Source organism: Nerophis ophidion, linkage group LG15 (genome assembly GCF_033978795.1).
Source record: "Nerophis ophidion isolate RoL-2023_Sa linkage group LG15, RoL_Noph_v1.0, whole genome shotgun sequence".
NCBI classification, from domain to species: Eukaryota; Metazoa; Chordata; class Actinopteri; order Syngnathiformes; family Syngnathidae; genus Nerophis; species Nerophis ophidion.
In genome coordinates, this window is record NC_084625.1 from 382445 (window position 1) to 409488 (window position 27044).

At 40.7% G+C, this 27044-nt stretch overlaps 1 protein-coding gene across 1 annotated transcript in view; it reads right to left on the minus strand.

Moving 5' to 3' along the window:
• Positions 1-8434: 8434 nt before the first annotated feature.
• Positions 8435-27044, minus strand: part of boc (BOC cell adhesion associated, oncogene regulated) — an 82952-nt gene continuing 64342 nt past the window's right edge. Inside the window, 11 exon segments of the mRNA XM_061921161.1 lie at positions 8435-8654; positions 8728-8798; positions 9492-9580; positions 14039-14337; positions 14572-14757; positions 14831-14963; positions 14965-15054; positions 20897-21072; positions 22872-23081; positions 26666-26734; positions 26795-26960. Coding sequence (XP_061777145.1) covers positions 8581-8654; positions 8728-8798; positions 9492-9580; positions 14039-14337; positions 14572-14757; positions 14831-14963; positions 14965-15054; positions 20897-21072; positions 22872-23081; positions 26666-26734; positions 26795-26960 — 1563 coding nt within the window. The 3' untranslated portion in view covers positions 8435-8580.

Consider the following 27044-nt stretch of genomic DNA (forward strand, 5'->3'; position numbering starts at 1 on the left):
ACATGCAAGAGTGCTCCCGTCGTTATTTAGGATGTCATTTACATGCAAGAGTGCTCCCGCCGTTATTTAGGATGTCATTTACATGCAAGAGTGCTCCCGCCGTTATTTAGGATGTCATTTACATGCAAGAGTGCTCCCGCCGTTATTTAGGATGTCATTTACATGCAAGAGTGCTCCCGTCGTTATTTAGGATGTCATTTACATGCAAGAGTGCTCCCGCCATTATTTAGGATGTCATTTACATGCAAGAGTGCTCCCGTCGTTATTTAGGATATCATTTACATGCAAGAGTGCTCCCGTCGTTATTTAGGATGTCATTTACATGCAAGAGTGCTCCTGCCGTTATTTAGGATATCATTTACATGCAAGAGTGCTCCCGCCGTTATTTAGGATTTAATTTACATGCAAGAGTGCTCCCGCCGTTATTTAGGATGTCATTTACATGCAAGAGTGCTCCCGCCATTATTTAGGATGTCATTTACATGCAAGAGTGCTCCCGTCGTTATTTAGGATGTCATTTACATGCAAGAGTGCTCCCGCCGTTATTTAGGATATCATTTACATGCAAGAGTGCTCCCGTCGCTATTTAGGATATCATTTACATGCAAGAGTGCTCCCGTCGTTATTTAGGATGTCATTTACATGCAAGAGTGCTCCCGCCGTTATTTAGGATGTCATTTACATGCAAGAGTGCTCCCGTCGTTATTTAGGATGTCATTTACATGCAAGAGTGCTCCCGTCGTTATTTAGGATGTCATTTACATGCAAGAGTGCTCCCGCCGTTATTTAGGATAGAATTTGCATGCAAGAGTGCTCCCGTCGTTATTTAGGATTTAATTTACATGCAAGAGTGCTCCCGCCATTATTTAGGATATCATTTACATGCAAGAGTGCTCCCGCCGTTATTTAGGATATAATTTGCATGCAAGAGTGCTCCCGTCGTTATTTAGGATGTCATTTACATGCAAGAGTGCTCCCGCCATTATTTAGGATATCATTTACATGCAAGAGTGCTCCCGCCGTTATTTAGGATAACATTTACATGCAAGAGTGCTCCCGCCGTTATTTAGGATGTCATTTACATGCAAGAGTGCTCCCGCCATTATTTAGGATGTCATTTACATGCAAGAGTGCTCCCGTCGTTATTTAGGATATAATTTGCATGCAAGAGTGCTCCCGCCGTTATTTAGGATGTCATTTACATGCAAGAGTGCTCCCGTCGTTATTTAGGATGTCATTTACATGCAAGAGTGCTCCCGCCATTATTTAGGATGTCATTTACATGCAAGAGTGCTCCCGTCGTTATTTAGGATGTCATTTACATGCAAGAGTGCTCCCGCCATTATTTAGGATGTCATTTACATGCAAGAGTGCTCCCGCCATTATTTAGGATATCATTTACATGCAAGAGTGCTCCCGTCGTTATTTAGGATATAATTTGCATGCAAGAGTGCTCCCGCCGTTATTTAGGATGTCATTTACATGCAAGAGTGCTCCCGTCGTTATTTAGGATGTCATTTACATGCAAGAGTGCTCCCGCCATTATTTAGGATGTCATTTACATGCAAGAGTGCTCCCGTCGTTATTTAGGATGTCATTTACATGCAAGAGTGCTCCCGCCATTATTTAGGATGTCATTTACATGCAAGAGTGCTCCCGTCGTTATTTAGGATGTCATTTACATGCAAGAGTGCTCCCGCCGTTATTTAGGATGTCATTTACATGCAAGAGTGCTCCCGCCGTTATTTAGGATATAATTTGCATGCAAGAGTGCTCCCGCCGTTATTTAGGATGTCATTTACATGCAAGAGTGCTCCCGTCGTTATTTAGGATGTCATTTACATGCAAGAGTGCTCCCGCCATTATTTAGGATGTCATTTACATGCAAGAGTGCTCCCGTCGTTATTTAGGATGTCATTTACATGCAAGAGTGCTCCCGCCGTTATTTAGGATGTCATTTACATGCAAGAGTGCTCCCGCCATTATTTAGGATGTCATTTACATGCAAGAGTGCTCCCGTCGTTATTTAGGATATAATTTGCATGCAAGAGTGCTCCCGCCGTTATTTAGGATGTCATTTACATGCAAGAGTGCTCCCGTCGTTATTTAGGATGTCATTTACATGCAAGAGTGCTCCCGCCATTATTTAGGATGTCATTTACATGCAAGAGTGCTCCCGTCGTTATTTAGGATGTCATTTACATGCAAGAGTGCTCCCGCCATTATTTAGGATGTCATTTACATGCAAGAGTGCTCCCGCCATTATTTAGGATATCATTTACATGCAAGAGTGCTCCCGTCGTTATTTAGGATATAATTTGCATGCAAGAGTGCTCCCGCCGTTATTTAGGATGTCATTTACATGCAAGAGTGCTCCCGTCGTTATTTAGGATGTCATTTACATGCAAGAGTGCTCCCGCCATTATTTAGGATGTCATTTACATGCAAGAGTGCTCCCGTCGTTATTTAGGATGTCATTTACATGCAAGAGTGCTCCCGCCATTATTTAGGATGTCATTTACATGCAAGAGTGCTCCCGTCGTTATTTAGGATGTCATTTACATGCAAGAGTGCTCCCGCCGTTATTTAGGATGTCATTTACATGCAAGAGTGCTCCCGCCATTATTTAGGATGTCATTTACATGCAAGAGTGCTCCCGTCGTTATTTAGGATATAATTTGCATGCAAGAGTGCTCCCGCCGTTATTTAGGATGTCATTTACATGCAAGAGTGCTCCCGTCGTTATTTAGGATGTCATTTACATGCAAGAGTGCTCCCGCCATTATTTAGGATATCATTTACATGCAAGAGTGCTCCCGCCGTTATTTAGGATATAATTTGCATGCAAGAGTGCTCCCGTCGTTATTTAGGATGTCATTTACATGCAAGAGTGCTCCCGCCATTATTTAGGATATCATTTACATGCAAGAGTGCTCCCGCCGTTATTTAGGATAACATTTACATGCAAGAGTGCTCCCGCCGTTATTTAGGATGTCATTTACATGCAAGAGTGCTCCCGCCATTATTTAGGATGTCATTTACATGCAAGAGTGCTCCCGTCGTTATTTAGGATGTCATTTACATGCAAGAGTGCTCCCGCCGTTATTTAGGATGTCATTTACATGCAAGAGTGCTCCCGCCGTTATTTAGGATGTCATTTACATGCAAGAGTGCTCCCGCCGTTATTTAGGATGTCATTTACATGCAAGAGTGCTCCCGTCGTTATTTAGGATGTCATTTACATGCAAGAGTGCTCCCGCCATTATTTAGGATGTCATTTACATGCAAGAGTGCTCCCGTCGTTATTTAGGATATCATTTACATGCAAGAGTGCTCCCGTCGTTATTTAGGATGTCATTTACATGCAAGAGTGCTCCTGCCGTTATTTAGGATATCATTTACATGCAAGAGTGCTCCCGCCGTTATTTAGGATTTAATTTACATGCAAGAGTGCTCCCGCCGTTATTTAGGATGTCATTTACATGCAAGAGTGCTCCCGCCATTATTTAGGATGTCATTTACATGCAAGAGTGCTCCCGTCGTTATTTAGGATGTCATTTACATGCAAGAGTGCTCCCGCCGTTATTTAGGATATCATTTACATGCAAGAGTGCTCCCGTCGCTATTTAGGATATCATTTACATGCAAGAGTGCTCCCGTCGTTATTTAGGATGTCATTTACATGCAAGAGTGCTCCCGCCGTTATTTAGGATGTCATTTACATGCAAGAGTGCTCCCGTCGTTATTTAGGATGTCATTTACATGCAAGAGTGCTCCCGTCGTTATTTAGGATGTCATTTACATGCAAGAGTGCTCCCGCCGTTATTTAGGATAGAATTTGCATGCAAGAGTGCTCCCGTCGTTATTTAGGATTTAATTTACATGCAAGAGTGCTCCCGCCATTATTTAGGATATCATTTACATGCAAGAGTGCTCCCGCCGTTATTTAGGATATAATTTGCATGCAAGAGTGCTCCCGTCGTTATTTAGGATGTCATTTACATGCAAGAGTGCTCCCGCCATTATTTAGGATATCATTTACATGCAAGAGTGCTCCCGCCGTTATTTAGGATAACATTTACATGCAAGAGTGCTCCCGCCGTTATTTAGGATGTCATTTACATGCAAGAGTGCTCCCGCCATTATTTAGGATGTCATTTACATGCAAGAGTGCTCCCGTCGTTATTTAGGATATAATTTGCATGCAAGAGTGCTCCCGCCGTTATTTAGGATGTCATTTACATGCAAGAGTGCTCCCGTCGTTATTTAGGATGTCATTTACATGCAAGAGTGCTCCCGCCATTATTTAGGATGTCATTTACATGCAAGAGTGCTCCCGTCGTTATTTAGGATGTCATTTACATGCAAGAGTGCTCCCGCCATTATTTAGGATGTCATTTACATGCAAGAGTGCTCCCGCCATTATTTAGGATATCATTTACATGCAAGAGTGCTCCCGTCGTTATTTAGGATATAATTTGCATGCAAGAGTGCTCCCGCCGTTATTTAGGATGTCATTTACATGCAAGAGTGCTCCCGTCGTTATTTAGGATGTCATTTACATGCAAGAGTGCTCCCGCCATTATTTAGGATGTCATTTACATGCAAGAGTGCTCCCGTCGTTATTTAGGATGTCATTTACATGCAAGAGTGCTCCCGCCATTATTTAGGATGTCATTTACATGCAAGAGTGCTCCCGTCGTTATTTAGGATGTCATTTACATGCAAGAGTGCTCCCGCCGTTATTTAGGATGTCATTTACATGCAAGAGTGCTCCCGCCGTTATTTAGGATATAATTTGCATGCAAGAGTGCTCCCGCCGTTATTTAGGATGTCATTTACATGCAAGAGTGCTCCCGTCGTTATTTAGGATGTCATTTACATGCAAGAGTGCTCCCGCCATTATTTAGGATGTCATTTACATGCAAGAGTGCTCCCGTCGTTATTTAGGATGTCATTTACATGCAAGAGTGCTCCCGCCGTTATTTAGGATGTCATTTACATGCAAGAGTGCTCCCGCCATTATTTAGGATGTCATTTACATGCAAGAGTGCTCCCGTCGTTATTTAGGATATAATTTGCATGCAAGAGTGCTCCCGCCGTTATTTAGGATGTCATTTACATGCAAGAGTGCTCCCGTCGTTATTTAGGATGTCATTTACATGCAAGAGTGCTCCCGCCATTATTTAGGATGTCATTTACATGCAAGAGTGCTCCCGTCGTTATTTAGGATGTCATTTACATGCAAGAGTGCTCCCGCCATTATTTAGGATGTCATTTACATGCAAGAGTGCTCCCGCCATTATTTAGGATATCATTTACATGCAAGAGTGCTCCCGTCGTTATTTAGGATATAATTTGCATGCAAGAGTGCTCCCGCCGTTATTTAGGATGTCATTTACATGCAAGAGTGCTCCCGTCGTTATTTAGGATGTCATTTACATGCAAGAGTGCTCCCGCCATTATTTAGGATGTCATTTACATGCAAGAGTGCTCCCGTCGTTATTTAGGATGTCATTTACATGCAAGAGTGCTCCCGCCATTATTTAGGATGTCATTTACATGCAAGAGTGCTCCCGTCGTTATTTAGGATGTCATTTACATGCAAGAGTGCTCCCGCCGTTATTTAGGATGTCATTTACATGCAAGAGTGCTCCCGCCATTATTTAGGATGTCATTTACATGCAAGAGTGCTCCCGTCGTTATTTAGGATATAATTTGCATGCAAGAGTGCTCCCGCCGTTATTTAGGATGTCATTTACATGCAAGAGTGCTCCCGTCGTTATTTAGGATGTCATTTACATGCAAGAGTGCTCCCGCCATTATTTAGGATGTCATTTACATGCAAGAGTGCTCCCGTCGTTATTTAGGATGTCATTTACATGCAAGAGTGCTCCCGCCATTATTTAGGATGTCATTTACATGCAAGAGTGCTCCCGCCATTATTTAGGATATCATTTACATGCAAGAGTGCTCCCGTCGTTATTTAGGATATAATTTGCATGCAAGAGTGCTCCCGCCGTTATTTAGGATGTCATTTACATGCAAGAGTGCTCCCGTCGTTATTTAGGATGTCATTTACATGCAAGAGTGCTCCCGCCATTATTTAGGATGTCATTTACATGCAAGAGTGCTCCCGTCGTTATTTAGGATGTCATTTACATGCAAGAGTGCTCCCGCCATTATTTAGGATGTCATTTACATGCAAGAGTGCTCCCGCCGTTATTTAGGATGTCATTTACATGCAAGAGTGCTCCCGCCGTTATTTAGGATATAATTTGCATGCAAGAGTGCTCCCGCCGTTATTTAGGATGTCATTTACATGCAAGAGTGCTCCCGTCGTTATTTAGGATGTCATTTACATGCAAGAGTGCTCCCGCCGTTATTTAGGATGTCATTTACATGCAAGAGTGCTCCCGCCGTTATTTAGGATGTCATTTACATGCAAGAGTGCTCCCGCCGTTATTTAGGATATCATTTACATGCAAGAGTGCTCCCGCCGTTATTTAGGATTTAATTTACATGCAAGAGTGCTCCCGCCGTTATTTAGGATGTCATTTACATGCAAGAGTGCTCCCGCCATTATTTAGGATGTCATTTACATGCAAGAGTGCTCCCGTCGTTATTTAGGATGTCATTTACATGCAAGAGTGCTCCCGCCGTTATTTAGGATGTCATTTACATGCAAGAGTGCTCCCGTCGTTATTTAGGATATCATTTACATGCAAGAGTGCTCCCGTCGTTATTTAGGATATCATTTACATGCAAGAGTGCTCCCGTCGTTATTTAGGATGTCATTTACATGCAAGAGTGCTCCTGCCGTTATTTAGGATATCATTTACATGCAAGAGTGCTCCCGCCGTTATTTAGGATTTAATTTACATGCAAGAGTGCTCCCGCCGTTATTTAGGATGTCATTTACATGCAAGAGTGCTCCCGCCATTATTTAGGATGTCATTTACATGCAAGAGTGCTCCCGCCGTTATTTAGGATGTCATTTACATGCAAGAGTGCTCCCGTCGTTATTTAGGATGTCATTTACATGCAAGAGTGCTCCCGTCGTTATTTAGGATGTCATTTACATGCAAGAGTGCTCCCGCCGTTATTTAGGATAGAATTTGCATGCAAGAGTGCTCCCGTCGTTATTTAGGATTTAATTCACATGCAAGAGTGCTCCCGCCATTATTTAGGATATAATTTACATGCAAGAGTGCTCCCGCCGTTATTTAGGATATAATTTGCATGCAAGAGTGCTCCCGTCGTTATTTAGGATTTAATTTACATGCAAGAGTGCTCCCGCCATTATTTAGGATATCATTTACATGCAAGAGTGCTCCCGCCGTTATTTAGGATAACATTTACATGCAAGAGTGCTCCCGCCGTTATTTAGGATATCATTTACATGCAAGAGTGCTCCCGCCATTATTTAGGATATCATTTACATGCAAGAGTGCTCCCGTCGTTATTTAGGATATAATTTGCATGCAAGAGTGCTCCCGCCGTTATTTAGGATGTCATTTACATGCAAGAGTGCTCCCGTCGTTATTTAGGATGTCATTTACATGTAAGAGTGCTCCCGTCGTTATTTAGGATGTCATTTACATGCAAGAGTGCTCCCGTCGTTATTTAGGATATAATTTGCATGCAAGAGTGCTCCCGTCGTTATTTAGGATTTAATTTACATGCAAGAGTGCTCCCGCCATTATTTAGGATATAATTTGCATGCAAGAGTGCTCCCGTCGTTATTTAGGATATAATTTGCATGCAAGAGTGCTCCCGTCGTTATTTAGGATTTAATTTACATGCAAGAGTGCTCCCGCCGTTATTTAGGATATCATTTACATGCAAGAGTGCTCCTGCCATTATTTAGGATTTAATTTACATGCAAGAGTGCTCCCGCCGTTATTTAGGATATCATTTACATGCAAGAGTGCTCCTGCCATTATTTAGGATATCATTTACATGCAAGAGTGCTCCCGCCATTATTTAGGATTTAATTTACATGCAAGAGTGCCCCCGCCATTATTTAGGATATAATTTGCCTGCAAGAGTGTTCCCGCCGTTATTTAGGATATCATTTACATGCAAGAGTGCTCCCGTCGCTATTTAGGATATAATTTGCATGCAAGAGTGCTCCCGCCATTATTTAGGATGTCATTTACATGCAAGAGTGCTCCCGCCGTTATTTAGGATGTCATTTACATGCAAGAGTGCTCCCGTCATTATTTAGGATTTAATTTACATGCAAGAGTGCTCCCGTCATTATTTAGGATTTAATTTACATGCAAGAGTGCTCCCGTCATTATTTAGGATTTAATTTACATGCAAGAGTATTCTGGTCGCTATTTAGGATTTGGCAAGAGTGCTATTTATGATGTCCTCCATTTGTCTGGCAAAGAATAGGAGGTGACACAGCTGGTGCGCAGCAAATAGATGACAGAAAGAAGCATTTATGTTATTTCCAGACAAAGTTTATGCTGCTGTAGAAAAAGAGTCCATCTTATATACAGGATGATATGTACAAAGGTATAAATAGATAAATATCTGCCATAGAAAAATAAATATTGCTGTGTTGCTCTCTCATGTGGCGCCGACTTCTTGGCCACCGGGCGCTGCTTGGTCTTGTAGAGAAGCGCTGGGAGAAGACGTGACTTCTGCATGGAGGAGCAGAGAGGAGGTGTACCTAATGAAGTGTCCTGCTTTGTCACATATTGTCCTGCTCCTCACCTGGCCACTGCTGAGGCTCCGCCCACTGAGGACACGGATCCAGCACGGACCAATCAGGAGGCTCAGCGTCACTGAAAGCAGCAGAGGAGTCATTCCGATCATTGATTATTGATACATTATTGATGCGCCATTGATTAGGTGAGTATTTACATTATTGATGCACCATTGATTACTGATCTGCCTTTGATACATTATTGATGTGCCATTGGTTGTTGATACATTATTACTGCACCATTGATTATTGATACATTATTACTGCACCATTGATTATTGATACATTATTGATGCACCATTGATACATTATTGATGTGCCATTTATACATTATTGATGCACCATTAATTATTGATACATTATCTATGCACCATTGATACATTATTGATGCGCCATAGATTATTGATACACAATCGATAGATTATTGATGCACCATCGACTATGGATACATTATCGATGCGCCATTGATTATTGAGACATTATCGATGCGCCATTGATACATTATTGATGCGCCATTGACTATGGATACATTATTGATGCGCCATTGATCGATACATTATTGATGCGACATAGATTATTAATACATTGATGCGCCATTGACTATTGATACATAATGCGCCATAGATTATTGACACACAATCGATAGATTATCGATGGACCATTGATTATTGATACATTTGATACATTGATAGATTATTTTAAACACACTATTGATAAATTACTGATGCACCATTGACAGAATGATGGACCATGGATGAGACAAGTAACGTACTCGTTGGCGTAGTGGCACAGAGGAGCGTGCCCGTTGGACAGTCGCCGTGGTAACAAGGTGTCACACTCCATAGAAGCTTCCAGGTCCTCCTGCAGCACACACACCAGTGCCATTAAAAAAACACTAATCATCATGTCAATCATCAATAATAATCAAAACAATCATTAATAATAATCATAAGTAACCATAATGATCATAGCAATCATCAGTAAAAATCCACACAATCATATATAATAATCATAACAATCATCAATGATAATCCTAACAATCATCAATAATAACCATAATCAATATTAACCAAAAGCATCAATGATAATCATAACAATCATCAATAATAATCCTAATTATCAATTATAATCATAATCAATAATAATCATAATTATCAATAATAACCCTAACAATCATTGATAATAATCCTAACAATCATTGATAACCATACCAATCATCAATATTAATTGTCAATAATAATCATAAAAGTCATCAATAATAATAACAATAATAACCCTACCAATCATCAATAATAATCCTAACAATCATCATTAATAATCATACCAGTCATCAATAACAATCATTAATAATAATCATAATTAGCAATAATAATTATCAATAATAATCATAACAATAGTCGATGATTATAATCATCAATAATAATCCTAACAATCAATAATAATCAGCATTACAAATATCGATCATAATCATAATTGTCAGTAATAATCATTTAAAAAAATCAATAATCCAACAAGCATCGATAATAATAACAATCAAAAATATTCATAATATTCAATAATGATCGTAACAATCATCAATACCACGCCAAGCAATCATCAAGGATAATCATAATCAATATTAACCCTAACTATCATCAATAATAGTCATAATCATCCAAAATAATCATAAAAAGTATCAATAATAATCATACAATCGTCAGTAATAATAGCCAGACTAATCGTCAATAATAATCATACCAATCAATAATAATTATACAATCATCAAGCATAATCCTAAAAATCCTCAATGATAATCCTAAGAATCATCAATAATAAATATAATCAATATTAACCTTAACTATCATCAATAATAATCATACCAATCATCAATAATAATTATACAATCAATGATAATCCTAAAAATCATCAATAATAAATATAATCAATATTAACCTTAACTATCATCAATAATAATCATAACAATAATAATTTTAACAATCACCAATAATAATATCAATCGTCAATAATAATCATACCAATGATCAATAATAATCATAACCATCTATATGAATCATCAATAATCATACAATCACCAATGATCATCCTAAAATCATCAATAATAATTAGAATCAATATTAACCCTATCATCAATAATAATCATGACATCATCAACAATAATATCAATCATCAATAATGATCGTCTCAATTATCAATAATAATCATAAATATGAATCATAAAAATCAATAATAATCATACAATTGTCAATAATAATCCTAACAATCATCAATAATAATCATACCAATCACCAACAATAATTGTATCAATCATCAATAATAATCGTATCAATCATCAATAATAAATATAAAAGTTATCAATGATAATCATACAATCGTCAATAATAATCATACCAATCGTCGATAATAATATAGCAGACCAATCGTCAATAATGATCATACCAATCAATAATATTCAATTAACAATCATCAATGAGCATCCTAAAAATCATAAATGATAACCTTAATCATCAATAATAATCATAATCAATATTAACCGTAACCATCATCAATAATAATCATAACAATCATCAATAATAATCATAATTATCAATAATAGTCATAACAATCATCAATGATAAGTATGCCAATCATCAGTAATAATCATACAATCAATGATAATCCTTACAATCATAAATAATAATCATAATCAATATTAACCTAACTATCATCAATAATAATTATACAATCATCGACAATGAGCTTATAAATGTAATCAATATGAAGACTAAATGTAATCAATATGAAGACTAAATGTAATCAATATGAAGACTAAATGTAATCAATATGAAGACTAAATTTAATCAATATGAAGACTAAATGTAATCAATATGAAGACTGAATGTAATCAATATGAAGACTGAATGTAATCAATATGAAGACTGAATGTAATCAATATGAAGACTGAATGTAATCAATATGAAGACTGAATGTAATCAATATGAAGACTGAATGTAATCAATATGAAGACTGAATGTAATCAATATGAAGACTGAATGTAATCAATATGAAGACTGAATGTAATCAATATGAAGACTGAATGTAATCAATATGAAGACTAAATGTAATCAATATGAAGACTAAATGTAATCAATATGAAGACTGAATGTAATCAATATGAAGACTGAATGTAATCAATATGAAGACTAAATGTAATCAATATGAAGACTGAATGTAATCAATATGAAGACTGAATGTAATCAATATGAAGACTGAATGTAATCAATATGAAGACTAAATGTAATCAATATGAAGACTGAATGTAATCAATATGAAGACTGAATGTAATCAATATGAAGACTAAATGTAATCAATATGAAGACTGAATGTAATCAATATGAAGACTGAATGTAATCAATATGAAGACTAAATGTAATCAATATGAAGACTGAATGTAATCAATATGAAGACTAAATGTAATCAATATGAAGACTGAATGTAATCAATATGAAGACTGAATGTAATCAATATGAAGACTGAATGTAATCAATATGAAGACTAAATGTAATCAATATGAAGACTGAATGTAATCAATATGAAGACTGAATGTAATCAATATGAAGACTGAATGTAATCAATATGAAGACTGAATGTAATCAATATGAAGACTGAATGTAATCAATATGAAGACTGAATGTAATCAATATGAAGACTGAATGTAATCAATATGAAGACTGAATGTAATCAATATGAAGACTAAATGTAATCAATATGAAGACTAAATGTAATCAATATGAAGACTGAATGTAATCAATATGAAGACTAAATGTAATCAATATGAAGACTGAATGTAATCAATATGAAGACTAAATGTAATCAATATGAAGACTAAATGTAATCAATATGAAGACTGAATGTAATCAATATGAAGACTAAATGTAATCAATAAGAAGACTAAATGTAATCAATATGAAGACTGAATGTAATCAATATGAAGACTGAATGTAATCAATATGAAGACTGAATGTAATCAATATGAAGACTAAATGTAATCAATATGAAGACTAAATGTAATCAATATGAAGACTGAATGTAATCAATATGAAGACTAAATGTAATCAATATGAAGACTGAATGTAATCAATATGAAGACTGAATGTAATCAATATGAAGACTGAATGTAATCAATATGAAGACTGAATGTAATCAATATGAAGACTGAATGTAATCAATATGAAGACTGAATGTAATCAATATGAAGACTGAATGTAATCAATATGAAGACTGAATGTAATCAATATGAAGACTGAATGTAATCAATATGAAGACTGAATGTAATCAATATGAAGACTGAATGTAATCAATATGAAGACTGAATGTAATCAATATGAAGACTGAATGTAATCAATATGAAGACTAAATGTAATCAATATGAAGACTAAATGTAATCAATATGAAGACTGAATGTAATCAATATGAAGACTGAATGTAATCAATATGAAGACTAAATGTAATCAATATGAAGACTGAATGTAATCAATATGAAGACTGAATGTAATCAATATGAAGACTGAATGTAATCAATATGAAGACTGAATGTAATCAATATGAAGACTGAATGTAATCAATATGAAGACTGAATGTAATCAATATGAAGACTGAATGTAATCAATATGAAGACTGAATGTAATCAATATGAAGACTAAATGTAATCAATATGAAGACTAAATGTAATCAATATGAAGACTGAATGTAATCAATATGAAGACTAAATGTAATCAATATGAAGACTGAATGTAATCAATATGAAGACTAAATGTAATCAATATGAAGACTAAATGTAATCAATATGAAGACTGAATGTAATCAATATGAAGACTAAATGTAATCAATAAGAAGACTAAATGTAATCAATATGAAGACTGAATGTAATCAATATGAAGACTGAATGTAATCAATATGAAGACTGAATGTAATCAATATGAAGACTAAATGTAATCAATATGAAGACTAAATGTAATCAATATGAAGACTGAATGTAATCAATATGAAGACTAAATGTAATCAATATGAAGACTGAATGTAATCAATATGAAGACTGAATGTAATCAATATGAAGACTGAATGTAATCAATATGAAGACTGAATGTAATCAATATGAAGACTGAATGTAATCAATATGAAGACTGAATGTAATCAATATGAAGACTGAATGTAATCAATATGAAGACTGAATGTAATCAATATGAAGACTAAATGTAATCAATATGAAGACTGAATGTAATCAATATGAAGACTGAATGTAATCAATATGAAGACTAAATGTAATCAATAAGTGCTTCTCACCTGCCGGTGTACGTCTTCTTGGTTTTGCGGGAGGGTCAGGTGGGCGTCCTCGGGGGCGTGTCCCACCAGAGTCAGGTGGGCGTCCACGGGGGCGTGTCCCACCAGAGTCAGGTGGGCGTCCACGGGGGCGTGTCCCACCAGGGTCAGGTGGGCGTCCACGGGGGCGTGTCCCACCAGGGTCAGGTGGGCGTCCACGGGGGCGTGTCCCACCAAGGCCACACCCTGCAGAGGAACCACCGTGTAGTGGCAGGAGGATGTGGGGGCGGCCATGGCGGGGAAGCACAAGGCCGACGTTTGCTCTGGAAGGCAAAAAGAGGTCTGAAGGTGAAGGTCAAGGTCTGAAGGAAAGGTCAAGGTCTGAAGGAAAGGTGAAAGTCTGAAGGGAAGGTGAAGGTCTGAAGGGAAGGTGAAAGACTGAAGGGAAGAGGAAGGTCTGAAGGGAAGGTGAAAGACTGAAGGGAAGGTGAAGGTCTGAAGGCAAGGTGAAGGTCTGAAGGCAAGGTGAAAGTCTGAGGAAGACTCCCAAGTCTCACTCTGCTTGGCCCAAGATCTCCACAGGCAGAAGGGGATGAAGGCCACCACCATGAAGACGAAGGCGCCCAGGACCACGCCCACAATGAGGTATGGCAGGTCGCCCGGCCGAGGCACCGAGCCGCCGGAGCGACCCGCCTCCTGGTCGGGTCCTTCCGAGGGGGCGGGGCGCTGGTGATGCGGTCGTGCTGAGGAGGACGACAACGGCGTTAGGAGGCCATGGCAATCAGACAGGACGCCATCTTTGAGAGGGCCGCTGACCTTTGGTCTCCAGGATGACCACGTTGCCAAAGTCGCTCTCGCCCTTCTCATTGAAACTCTGCATCTTGATGTCGTACGCCGTCTCGGGCTGCAGGTCGCTGATGGCGTGCCAGTAGTGCTCGCCCTCCACCACCGCCCTTCTGGTAGTCGCTGTCGTTGTCGCTGTCGCTGGGCCGGTAGTAGATGTAGAAGCCATATATGGGCGTGTTGTTGACCGCCGTGTACTGCAGGGCACACCTGACGTTAGAACAGGTATTGTCTACTGCAGGGCACACCTGACCTTAGACCAGGACTTGTCTACTGCAGGGTACACCTGACCTTAGACCAGGACTTGTCTACTGCAGGGCACACCTGACCTTAGACCAGGACTTGTCTACTGCAGGGCACACCTGACCTTAGACCAGGTATTGTCTACTGCAGGGCACACCTGACCTTAGACCAGGTGTTGTCTACTGCAGGGCACACCTGACGTTAGAACAGGTATTGTCTACTGCAGGGCACACCTGACCTTAGACCAGGACTTGTCTACTGCAGGGCACACCTGACCTTAGACCAGGACTTGTCTACTGCAGGGCACACCTGACCTTAGACCAGGTGTTGTCTACTGCAGGGCACACCTGACCTTAGACCAGGTGTTGTCTACTGCAGGGCACACCTGACCTTAGACCAGGTGTTGTCTACTGCAGGGCACACCTGACCTTAGACCAGGACTTGTCTACTGCAGGGCACACCTGACCTTAGACCAGGTATTGTCTACTGCAGGGCACACCTGACCTTAGACCAGGTGTTGTCCACCCCTGTCTACTGCAGGGCACACCTGACCTTAGACCAGGACTTGTCTACTGCAGGGCACACCTGACGTTAGAACAGGTGTTGTCCACCCCTGTCTACTGCAGGGCACACCTGACCTTAGACCAGGTGTTGTCCACCCCTGTCTACTGCAGGGCACACCTGACCTTAGACCAGGACTTGTCTACTGCAGGGCACACCTGACGTTAGAACAGGTGTTGTCCACCCCTGTCTACTGCAGGGCACACCTGACCTTAGACCAGGTGTTGTCCACCCCTGTCTACTGCAGGGCACACCTGACCTTAGACCAGGACTTGTCTACTGCAGGGCACACCTGACGTTAGAACAGGTGTTGTCCACCCCTGTCTACTGCAGGGCACACCTGACCTTAGACCAGGTGTTGTCCACCCCTGTCTACTGCAGGGCACACCTGACCTTAGACCAGGTGTTGTCCACCCTGTCTACTGCAGGGCACACCTGACCTTAGACCAGGTGTTGTCCACCCCTGTCTACTGCAGGGCACACCTGACCTTAGACCAGGTGTTGTCCACCCCTGTCTACTGCAGGGCACACCTGACCTTAGACCAGGTGTTGTCCACCCCTGTCTACTGCAGGGACCTTACCATACTCCTCCCTCCAGGAAGACCACCGGGTGGCACTATCCCACGTGAGGATGACATGTTAGCATCTACTTGAGTATGACTGTAGTATCGTCACGTTAGCATCTACTTGAGTATGATTGTAGTATCGTCACATGTTAGCATCTACTTGAGTATGATTGTAGTATCGTCACATGTTAGCATCTACTTGAGTATGACTGTAGTATCGTCACATGTTAGCATCTACTTGAGTATGACTGTAGTATCGTCACATGTTAGCATCTACTTGAGTATGATTGTAGTATCGTCACATGTTAGCATCTACTTGGGTATGACTGTAGTATCGTCACATGTTAGCATCTACTTGAGTATGACTGTAGTATCGTCACGTTAGCATCTACTTGAGTATGACTGTAGTATCGTCACATGTTAGCATCTACTTGAGTATGACTGTAGTATCGTCACATGTTAGCATCTACTTGAGTATGACTGTAGTATCGTCACGTTAGCATCTACTTGAGTATGACTGTAGTATCGTCACATGTTAGCATCTACTTGAGTATGACTGTAGTATCGTCACATGTTAGCATCTACTTGAGTATGACTGTAGTATCGTCACATGTTAGCATCTACTTGAGTATGACTGTAGTATCGTCACATGTTAGCATCTACTTGAGTATGACTGTAGTATCGTCACGTTAGCATCTACTTGAGTATGACTGTAGTATCGTCACGTTAGCATCTACTTGAGTATGACTGTAGTATCGTCACGTTAGCATCTACTTGAGTATGACTGTAGTATCGTCACCTGTTAGCATCTACTTGAGTATGACTGTAGTATCGTCACATGTTAGCATCTACTTGAGTATGACTGTAGTATCGTCACGTTAGCATCTACTTGAGTATGACTGTAGTATCGTCACGTTAGCATCTACTTGAGTATGACTGTAGTATCGTCACGTTAGCATCTACTTGAGTATGACTGTAGTATCGTCACGTTAGCATCTACTTGAGTATGACTGTAGTATCGTCACATGTTAGCATCTACTTGAGTATGACTGTAGTATCGTCACGTTAGCATCTACTTGAGTATGACTTGTAGTATCGTCACATGTTAGCATCTACTTGAGTATGATTGTAGTATCGTCACATGTTAGCATCTACTTGAGTATGACTGTAGTATCGTCACATGTTAGCATCTACTTGAGTATGACTGTAGTATCGTCACATGTTAGCATCTACTTGAGTATGATTGTAGTATCGTCACATGTTAGCATCTACTTGGGTATGACTGTAGTATCGTCACATGTTAGCATCTACTTGAGTATGACTGTAGTATCGTCACGTTAGCATCTACTTGAGTATGACTGTAGTATCGTCACATGTTAGCATCTACTTGAGTATGACTGTAGTATCGTCACATGTTAGCATCTACTTGAGTATGACTGTAGTATCGTCACGTTAGCATCTACTTGAGTATGACTGTAGTATCGTCACATGTTAGCATCTACTTGAGTATGACTGTAGTATCGTCACATGTTAGCATCTACTTGAGTATGACTGTAGTATCGTCACATGTTAGCATCTACTTGAGTATGACTGTAGTATCGTCACATGTTAGCATCTACTTGAGTATGACTGTAGTATCGTCACGTTAGCATCTACTTGAGTATGACTGTAGTATCGTCACGTTAGCATCTACTTGAGTATGACTGTAGTATCGTCACGTTAGCATCTACTTGAGTATGACTGTAGTATCGTCACCTGTTAGCATCTACTTGAGTATGACTGTAGTATCGTCACATGTTAGCATCTACTTGAGTATGACTGTAGTATCGTCACGTTAGCATCTACTTGAGTATGACTGTAGTATCGTCACGTTAGCATCTACTTGAGTATGACTGTAGTATCGTCACGTTAGCATCTACTTGAGTATGACTGTAGTATCGTCACGTTAGCATCTACTTGAGTATGACTGTAGTATCGTCACATGTTAGCATCTACTTGAGTATGACTGTAGTATCGTCACGTTAGCATCTACTTGAGTATGACTGTAGTATCGTCACGTTAGCATCTACTTGAGTATGACTGTAGTATCGTCACAGTTAGCATCTACTTGAGTATGACTGTAGTATCGTCACATGTTAGCATCTACTTGAGTATGACTGTAGTATCGTCACGTTAGCATCTACTTGAGTATGACTGTAGTATCGTCACGTTAGCATCTACTTGAGTATGACTGTAGTATCGTCACGTTAGCATCTACTTGAGTATGACTGTAGTATCGTCACGTTAGCATCTACTTGAGTATGACTGTAGTATCGTCACGTTAGCATCTACTTGAGTATGACTGTAGTATCGTCACATGTTAGCATCTACTTGAGTATGACTGTAGTATCGTCACGTTAGCATCTACTTGAGTATGACTGTAGTATCGTCACGTTAGCATCTACTTGAGTATGACTGTAGTATCGTCACATGTTAGCATCTACTTGAGTATGACTGTAGTATCGTCACATGTTAGCATCTACTTGAGTATGACTGTAGTATCGTCACGTTAGCATCTACTTGAGTATGACTGTAGTATCGTCACGTTAGCATCTACTTGAGTATGACTGTAGTATCGTCACATGTTAGCATCTACTTGAGTATGCACTGTTAGTATCGTCACTGTTAGCATCACTTGAGCATGACTGTAGTATGGTCACATGTTAGCATCTACTGAGTATGACTGTAGTATCGGTCACATGTTAGCATCTACTGCGTATGACTGTGGTATGGTCACATGTTAGCATGCGACTGTGGTATGGTCACATGTTAGCATCGACTTGACTTGCCTGTGGTATGGTCACATGTTAGCATGCGACTGTGGTATGGTCACATGTTAGCATGCGACTGTGGTATGGTCACATGTTAGCATGCGACTGTGGTATGGTCACATGTTAGCATGCGACTGTGGTATGGTCACATGTTAGCATGCGGACTGTGGTATGGTCACATGTTAGCATGCGACTGTGGTATGGTCACATGTTAGCATGCGACTGTGGTATGGTCACATGTTAGCATGCGACTGTGGTATGGTCACATGTTAGCATGCGACTGTGGTATGGTCACATGTTAGCATGCGACTGTGGTATGGTCACATGTTAGCATGCGACTGTGGTATGGTCACATGTTAGCATGCGACTGTGGTATGGTCACATGTTAGCATGCGACTGTGGTATGGTCACATGTTAGCATGCGACTGTGGTATGGTCACATGTTAGCATGCGACTGTGGTATGGTCACATGTTAGCATGCGACTGTGGTATGGTCACATGTTAGCATGCGACTGTGGTATGGTCACATGTTAGCATGCGACTGTGGTATGGTCACATGTTAGCATGCGACTGTGGTATGGTCACATGTTAGCATGCGACTGTGGTATGGTCACATGTTAGCATGCGACTGTGGTATGGTCACATGTTAGCATGCGACTGTGGTATGGTCACATGTTAGCATGCGACTGTGGTATGGTCACATGTTAGCATGCGACTGTGGTATGGTCACATGTTAGCATGCGACTGTGGTATGGTCACATGTTAGCATGCGACTGTGGTATGGTCACATGTTAGCATGCGACTGTGGTATGGTCACATGTTAGCATGCGACTGTGGTATGGTCACATGTTAGCATGCGACTGTGGTATGGTCACATGTTAGCATGCGACTGTTGGTCCTATGGTCACATGTTAGCATGCCTGTGTATGGTCACATGTTAGCATGACTGTGGTCACATGTTAGCATGCGACTGTGGTATGGCATACGACTGTGGTATGGTCACATGTTAGCATGCGACTGTGGTATGGTCACATGTTAGCATGCGACTGTGGTATGGTCACATGTTAGCATGCGACTGTGGTATGGTCACATGTTAGCATGCGACTGTGGTATGGTCACATGTTAGCATACGACTGTGGTATGGTCACATGTTAGCATGCGACTGTGGTATGGTCACATGTTAGCATGCGACTGTGGTATGGTCACATGTTAGCAGCATGCGACTGTGGTATGGTCACATGTTAGCATGCGACTGTGGTATGGTCACATGTTAGCATGCGACTGTGGTATGGTCACATGTTAGCATGCGACTGTGGTATGGTCACATGTTAGCATGCGACTGTGGTATGGTCACATGTTAGCATGCGACTGTGGTATGGTCACATGTTAGCATGCGACTGTGGTATGGTCACATGTTAGCATGCGACTGTGGTATGGTCACATGTTAGCATGCGACTGTGGTATTGGTCACATGTTAGCATGCGACTGTGGTATGGTCACATGTTAGCATGCGACTGTGGTATGGTCACATGTTAGCAGCATGCGACTGTGGTATGGTCACATGTTAGCATGCGACTGTGGTATGGTCACATGTTAGCATGCGACTGTGGTATGGTCACATGTTAGCATGCGACTGTGGTATGGTCACATGTTAGCATGCGACTGTGGTATGGTCACATGTTAGCATACGACTGTGGTATGGTCACATGTTAGCATGCGACTGTGGTATGGTCACATGTTAGCATGCGACTGTGGTATGGTCACATGTTAGCATGCGACTGTGGTATGGTCACATGTTAGCATGCGACTGTGGTATGGTCACATGTTAGCATGCGACTGTGGTATTGGTCACATCTCACCGTCCACTTGAGGATGACGGCGGTATCGTTGATGGCTTCGGTGTAGGTGATGTAAGGGGCGGCCACGGGGCGCTGGTGGGTCCTGCCGCCCACCACGGTGTAGGCCTTGGAGGCAGCGCTAGGCGGGCTGGATCCGATCACGTTGACGGCCAGCACTCGGAACTTGTAGGAGGTTCCTGCAGACAGGGTTAGGGTCAGAGAAGAACTTGTAGGAGGTTAGGGTTAGGGTTAGGGTCAGAGAAGAACTTGTAGGAGGTTAGGGTTAGGGTTAGGGTCAGAGAAGAACTTGTAGGAGGTTCCTGCAGGCAAGGTTAAGGTCAGAGAAGAACTTGTAGGAGGTTCCTGCAGGCAGGGTTAGGGTCAGAGAAGAACTTGTAGGAGGTTCCTGCAGGCAAGGTTAAGGTCAGAGAAGAACTTGTAGGAGGTTCCTGCAGGCAGGGTTAGGGTCAGAGAAGAACTTGTAGGAGGTTCCTGCAGGCAGGGTTAGGGTCAGAGAAGAACTTGTAGGAGGTTCCTGCAGGCAGGGTTAAGGTCAGAGAAGAACTTGTAGGAGGTTCCTGCAGGCAGGGTTAGGGTCAGAGAAGAACTTGTAGGAGGTTCCTGCAGGCAGGGTTAGGGTCAGAGAAGAACTTGTAGGAGGTTCCTGCAGGCAGGGTTAAGGTCAGAGAAGAACTTGTAGGAGGTTCCTGCAGGCAGGGTTAGGGTCAGAGAAGAACTTGTAGGAGGTTCCTGCAGGCAGGGTTAGGGTCAGAGAAGAACTTGTAGGAGGTTCCTGCAGGCAGGGTTAGGGTCAGAGAAGAACTTGTAGGAGGTTCCTGCAGGCAGGGTTAGGGTCAGAGAAGAACTTGTAGGAGGTTCCTGCAGGCAGGGTTAGGGTCAGAGAAGGACTTGTAGGAGGTTCCTGCAGGCAGGGTTAGGGTCAGAGAAGAACTTGTAGGAGGTTCCTGCAGGCAGGGTTAGGGTCAGAGAAGAACTTGTAGGAGGTTCCTGCAGGCAGGGTTAGGGTCAGAGAAGAACTTGTAGGAGGTTCCTGCAGGCAGGGTTAGGGTCAGAGAAGAACTTGTAGGAGGTTCCTGCAGGCAGGGTTAGGGTCAGAGAAGAACTTGTAGGAGGTTCCTGCAGGCAGGGTTAGGGTCAGAGAAGAACTTGTAGGAGGTTCCTGCAGGCAGGGTTAGGGTCAGAGAAGAACTTGTAGGAGGTTCCTGCAGGCAGGGTTAGGGTCAGAGAAGAACTTGTAGGAGGTTCCTGCAGGCAGGGTTAGGGTCAGAGAAGAACTTGTAGGAGGTTCCTGCAGGCAGGGTTAAGGTCAGAGAAGAACTTGTAGGAGGTTCCTGCAGGCAGGGTTAGGGTCAGAGAAGAACTTGTAGGAGGTTCCTGCAGGCAGGGTTAGGGTCAGAGAAGAACTTGTAGGAGGTTCCTGCAGGCAGGGTTAAGGTCAGAGAAGAACTTGTAGGAGGTTCCTGCAGGCAGGGTTAGGGTCAGAGAAGAACTTGTAGGAGGTTCCTGCAGGCAGGGTTAGGGTCAGAGAAGAACTTGTAGGAGGTTCCTGCAGGCAGGGTTAGGGTCAGAGAAGAACTTGTAGGAGGTTCCTGCAGGCAGGGTTAGGGTCAGAGAAGGACTTGTAGGAGGTTCCTGCAGGCAGGGTTAGGGTCAGAGAAGAACTTGTAGGAGGTTCCTGCAGGCAGGGTTAGGGTCAGAGAAGAACTTGTAGGAGGTTCCTGCAGGCAGGGTTAGGGTCAGAGAAGAACTTGTAGGAGGTTCCTGCAGGCAGGGTTAGGGTCAGAGAAGAACTTGTAGGCAGGGTTAGGGTCAGAGAAGAACTTGCAGGCAGGGTTAGGGTCAGAGAAGAACTTGTAGGAGGTTCCTGCAGGCAGGGTTAGGGTCAGAGAAGAACTTGTAGGAGGTTCCTGCAGGCAGGGTTAGGGTCAGAGAGGGTGAGCCCTAAGCCTTTAGGCGGTGCAAGAAGATTGCCGACCTTTCTCCAGGTGTGTGATCTCCACCGAGAGGCGTGAAGGTGGGATGTTGTCCACCGCCGTCTTCCAGTCCTCGCCCGCCTGCCGCACCTTCTTGGACTCCACACGGAAGGACTGGATGGGGAAGCCACGGTTGCCGCGGGGGATCCAGGTCACGTAGGCCGAGGTCTCTGTTGCCGTGGAGACCGTGGGCTTGTCCGGTGCCTCGGGTGCTGTTAGGACGACCAGGTCAAAGGTCAAAGAAAGCAAAGTGATGGGAAATTAAATAAAAATCAAAATATTGTTTTTAATATGTACTATAAACACAAATAATCCTTACTATATACACGTATAATCTGCACTATATACACGTATAATCTATACTACATACACATAATCTGTACTATATACATATTTAACCTGTACTATATACACCTAACATTTTTAGTCTGTACTATTTACACGCATAATCTGTACTATATACACGTATAAACTGTACTAAATACACGTATAATCCGTACTATATACACGTATAATCCGTACTATATACAAGTATTATTTCTAATCTGTACTATATACACGTATTATTTGTAGTCTGTACTATATACAGGTTTTGGCCTTGCCAGGAGGTAGACACTCATCTGCACCCTCTTTTACGCTGACAAGGACACAAATATACATACATACATACATATATATACATATATATATATATATACACATATATATATATACACACACACACATATATATATATATATATATATATATATGTATATACACACACATACATACATATATAATTACACATATGCATACATATACACATACATACACATATATATACAGACATATACATACATATATATGCACACATACATAATTATACACATATATATACATATACATACATACACATATATACAGACATAGACATACATTTATACATACATATACACATATATATATATATATACACATATACATACACATATACATACATATATATATATATACACATATACATACACATATACATACATACACATTTATAGACACACATATACATACATATATACACACACACATACATACATACATATAAACATACATATATATATACATATACATACATACATATCTATATATACACAAATATACATACACATATACATACATAATATAAGATAAGATATATATATATACACATATATATACCCATAAATACATACATACACATATACACATATGCATTCACACAAATACACATATACAGTACATACATACACATATATACATACATACACATAAATATGCACATATACATACACAAATATACACGTATACATTATATATACATATATCCATGTATACATTATATAGAAATACATATACACATTACATTTATATACACACATATATATATATACATGTTTACACATAGATATATACATATATATTTATAGATATATACATGTACATATATACGTACATATATACACATATAAACATACATATATACACATGTATATATATATACACATGTACAGTATATATACATACAAATCAATACACACATATATACATGTTTATACATACATACATATGTACATGTATGTGTATACATATATGCATGTATATATACATATATACACACACATATATAAATATATATATACACATGTATATATATATATACACACATGTATGTAATATACATACATGTATGTATATATATGTATATATATATATATATACACATGTGTATACATATAAATGTATATATGTATACACATGTATATATATACATATATAATTATATATATATACATATATAATTATATATATATATACACATATATATATATATATGTATATATTTATATCTGCACATTATTGCTTTTTTTGCCCTGCACAATTTTGTTACTAATGCAACAAAATGTTGTTCTTATTTGTACTGTAAAGTTCAAATTTGAATGACAATAAAAAGGAAGTCTAAGTCACTATATATATATATATATGCATGTGTATATACTTATATATAAACATGTATATATATTTACTTATATATACACACATTATATATAATTACATATACATACACACATTTATTGATATATCCATTATATATAAATAATTAGGGTTAGTACAAGTAGGTATATCATGTGTGTGTGTACAAGTAGGTATATCATGTGTGTGTGTGGGTACAAGTAGGTATATCGGGTGTGTGTGTGTGTACAAGTAGGTATATCGGGTGTGTGTGTGTGTACAAGTAGGTATATCGGGTGTGTGTGTGTGTACAAGTAGGTATATCGGGTGTGTGTGTGTGTACAAGTAGGTATATCGGGGGTGTGTGTACAAGTAGGTATATCGGGTGTGTGTGTACAAGTAGGTATATCGGGTGTGTGTACAAGTAGGTATATCGTGTGTGTGTGTGTGTGTGTACAAGTAGGTATATCGGATGTGTGTGTACAAGTAGGTATATCGGGTGTGTGTGTACAAGTAGGTATATCGGGTGTGTGTGTACAAGTAGGTATATCGGGTGTGTGTGTGTACAAGTAGGTATATCGGGTGTGTGTGTGTACAAGTAGGTATATCGGGTGTGTGCGTACAAGTAGGTATATCGGGTGTGTGTGTACAAGTAGGTATATCGGGTGTGTGTGTGTACAAGTAGGTATATCGGGTGTGTGTGTGTACAAGTAGGTATATCGGGTGTGTGTGTGTGCAAGTAGGTATATCGGGTGTGTGTGTGTACAAGTAGGTATATCGGGTGTGTGTGTGTACAAGTAGGTATATCGGGTGTGTGTGTGTACAAGTAGGTATATCAGGTGTGTGTGTAAAAGTAGGTATATCGGGTGTGTGTGTGTACAAGTAGGTATATCGGGTGTGTGTGTGTACAAGTAGGTATATCGGGTGTGTGTGTAAAAGTAGGTATATCGGGTGTGTGTGTGTACAAGTAGGTATATCGGGTGTGTGTACAAGTAGGTATATAGGGTGTGTGTGTACAAGTAGGTATATCGGGTGTGTGTGTGTACAAGTAGGTATATCGGGTGTGTGTGTGTACAAGTAGGTATATCGGGTGTGTGTGTAAAAGTAGGTATATCGGGTGTGTGTGTGTACAAGTAGGTATATCGGGTGTGTGTACAAGTAGGTATATCGGGTGTGTGTGTACAAGTAGGTATATCGGGTGTGTGTGTACAAGTAGGTATATCGGGTGTGTGTGTACAAGTAGGTATATCGGGGGTGTGTGTACAAGTAGGTATATCGGGTGTGTGTGTTCAAGTAGTTATATCATGTGTGTGTGTACAAGTAGGTATATCGGGTGTGTGTGTGTGTGTACAAGTAGGTATATCGGGTGTGTGTGTACAAGTAGGTATATCGGGTGTGTGTGTACAAGTAGGTATATCGGGTGTGTGTGTACAAGTAGGTATATCGGGTGTGTGTGTGTGTGTGTGTACAAGTAGGTATATCGGGTGTGTGTGTGTGTACAAGTAGGTATATCGGGTGTGTGTGTGTGTGTGTGTGTGTACAAGTAGGTATATCGGGTGTGTGTGTGTGTACAAGTAGGTATATCGTGTGTGTGTGTACAAGTAGGTATATCGGGTGTGTGTGTGTGTGTGTGTGTACAAGTAGGTATATCGGGTGTGTGTGTGTGTGTACAAGTAGGTATATCGGGTGTGTGCGTACAAGTAGGTATATCGGGTGTGTGTGTACAAGTAGGTATATCGGGTGAACATTCCCAACATCCTGCAGTCCTGAGAGGTCAGGACCAAGCTGTAGTCGTGAGTGAAAGTGAAAGTGAAAGTATCAGGCGTACGTGAGAGGCGGGGCGAGGGCACAGCAGGGGTTTTGGGCAGGTGGGCGTGTCCTCCTTGTCCTCTGCGTCCTGCAGATGAAAGCCAGAGTCAGTACTTGGCGTCAAGGTCAAAGGTCAAGTGCAGTCTACCTCTGCCGGTCCTAAAGGTCATCATGGCGGCTTGACCCACACCTCCACAGTTCTTGGCCGCCATCTCCACCTCGTACAGACTGTCAGGCTGCAGCTTGGTCAGCGTCACCTTGTGTACACCACCCGAGATGCTGCACCACGTCCACTCTGCTAGCGGCTCGCCAACCTGACATGTTAACATAGCACTTGGTTATGTACACCACCCGAGATGCTGCACCACGTCCACTCTGCTAGCGGCTCGCCAACCTGA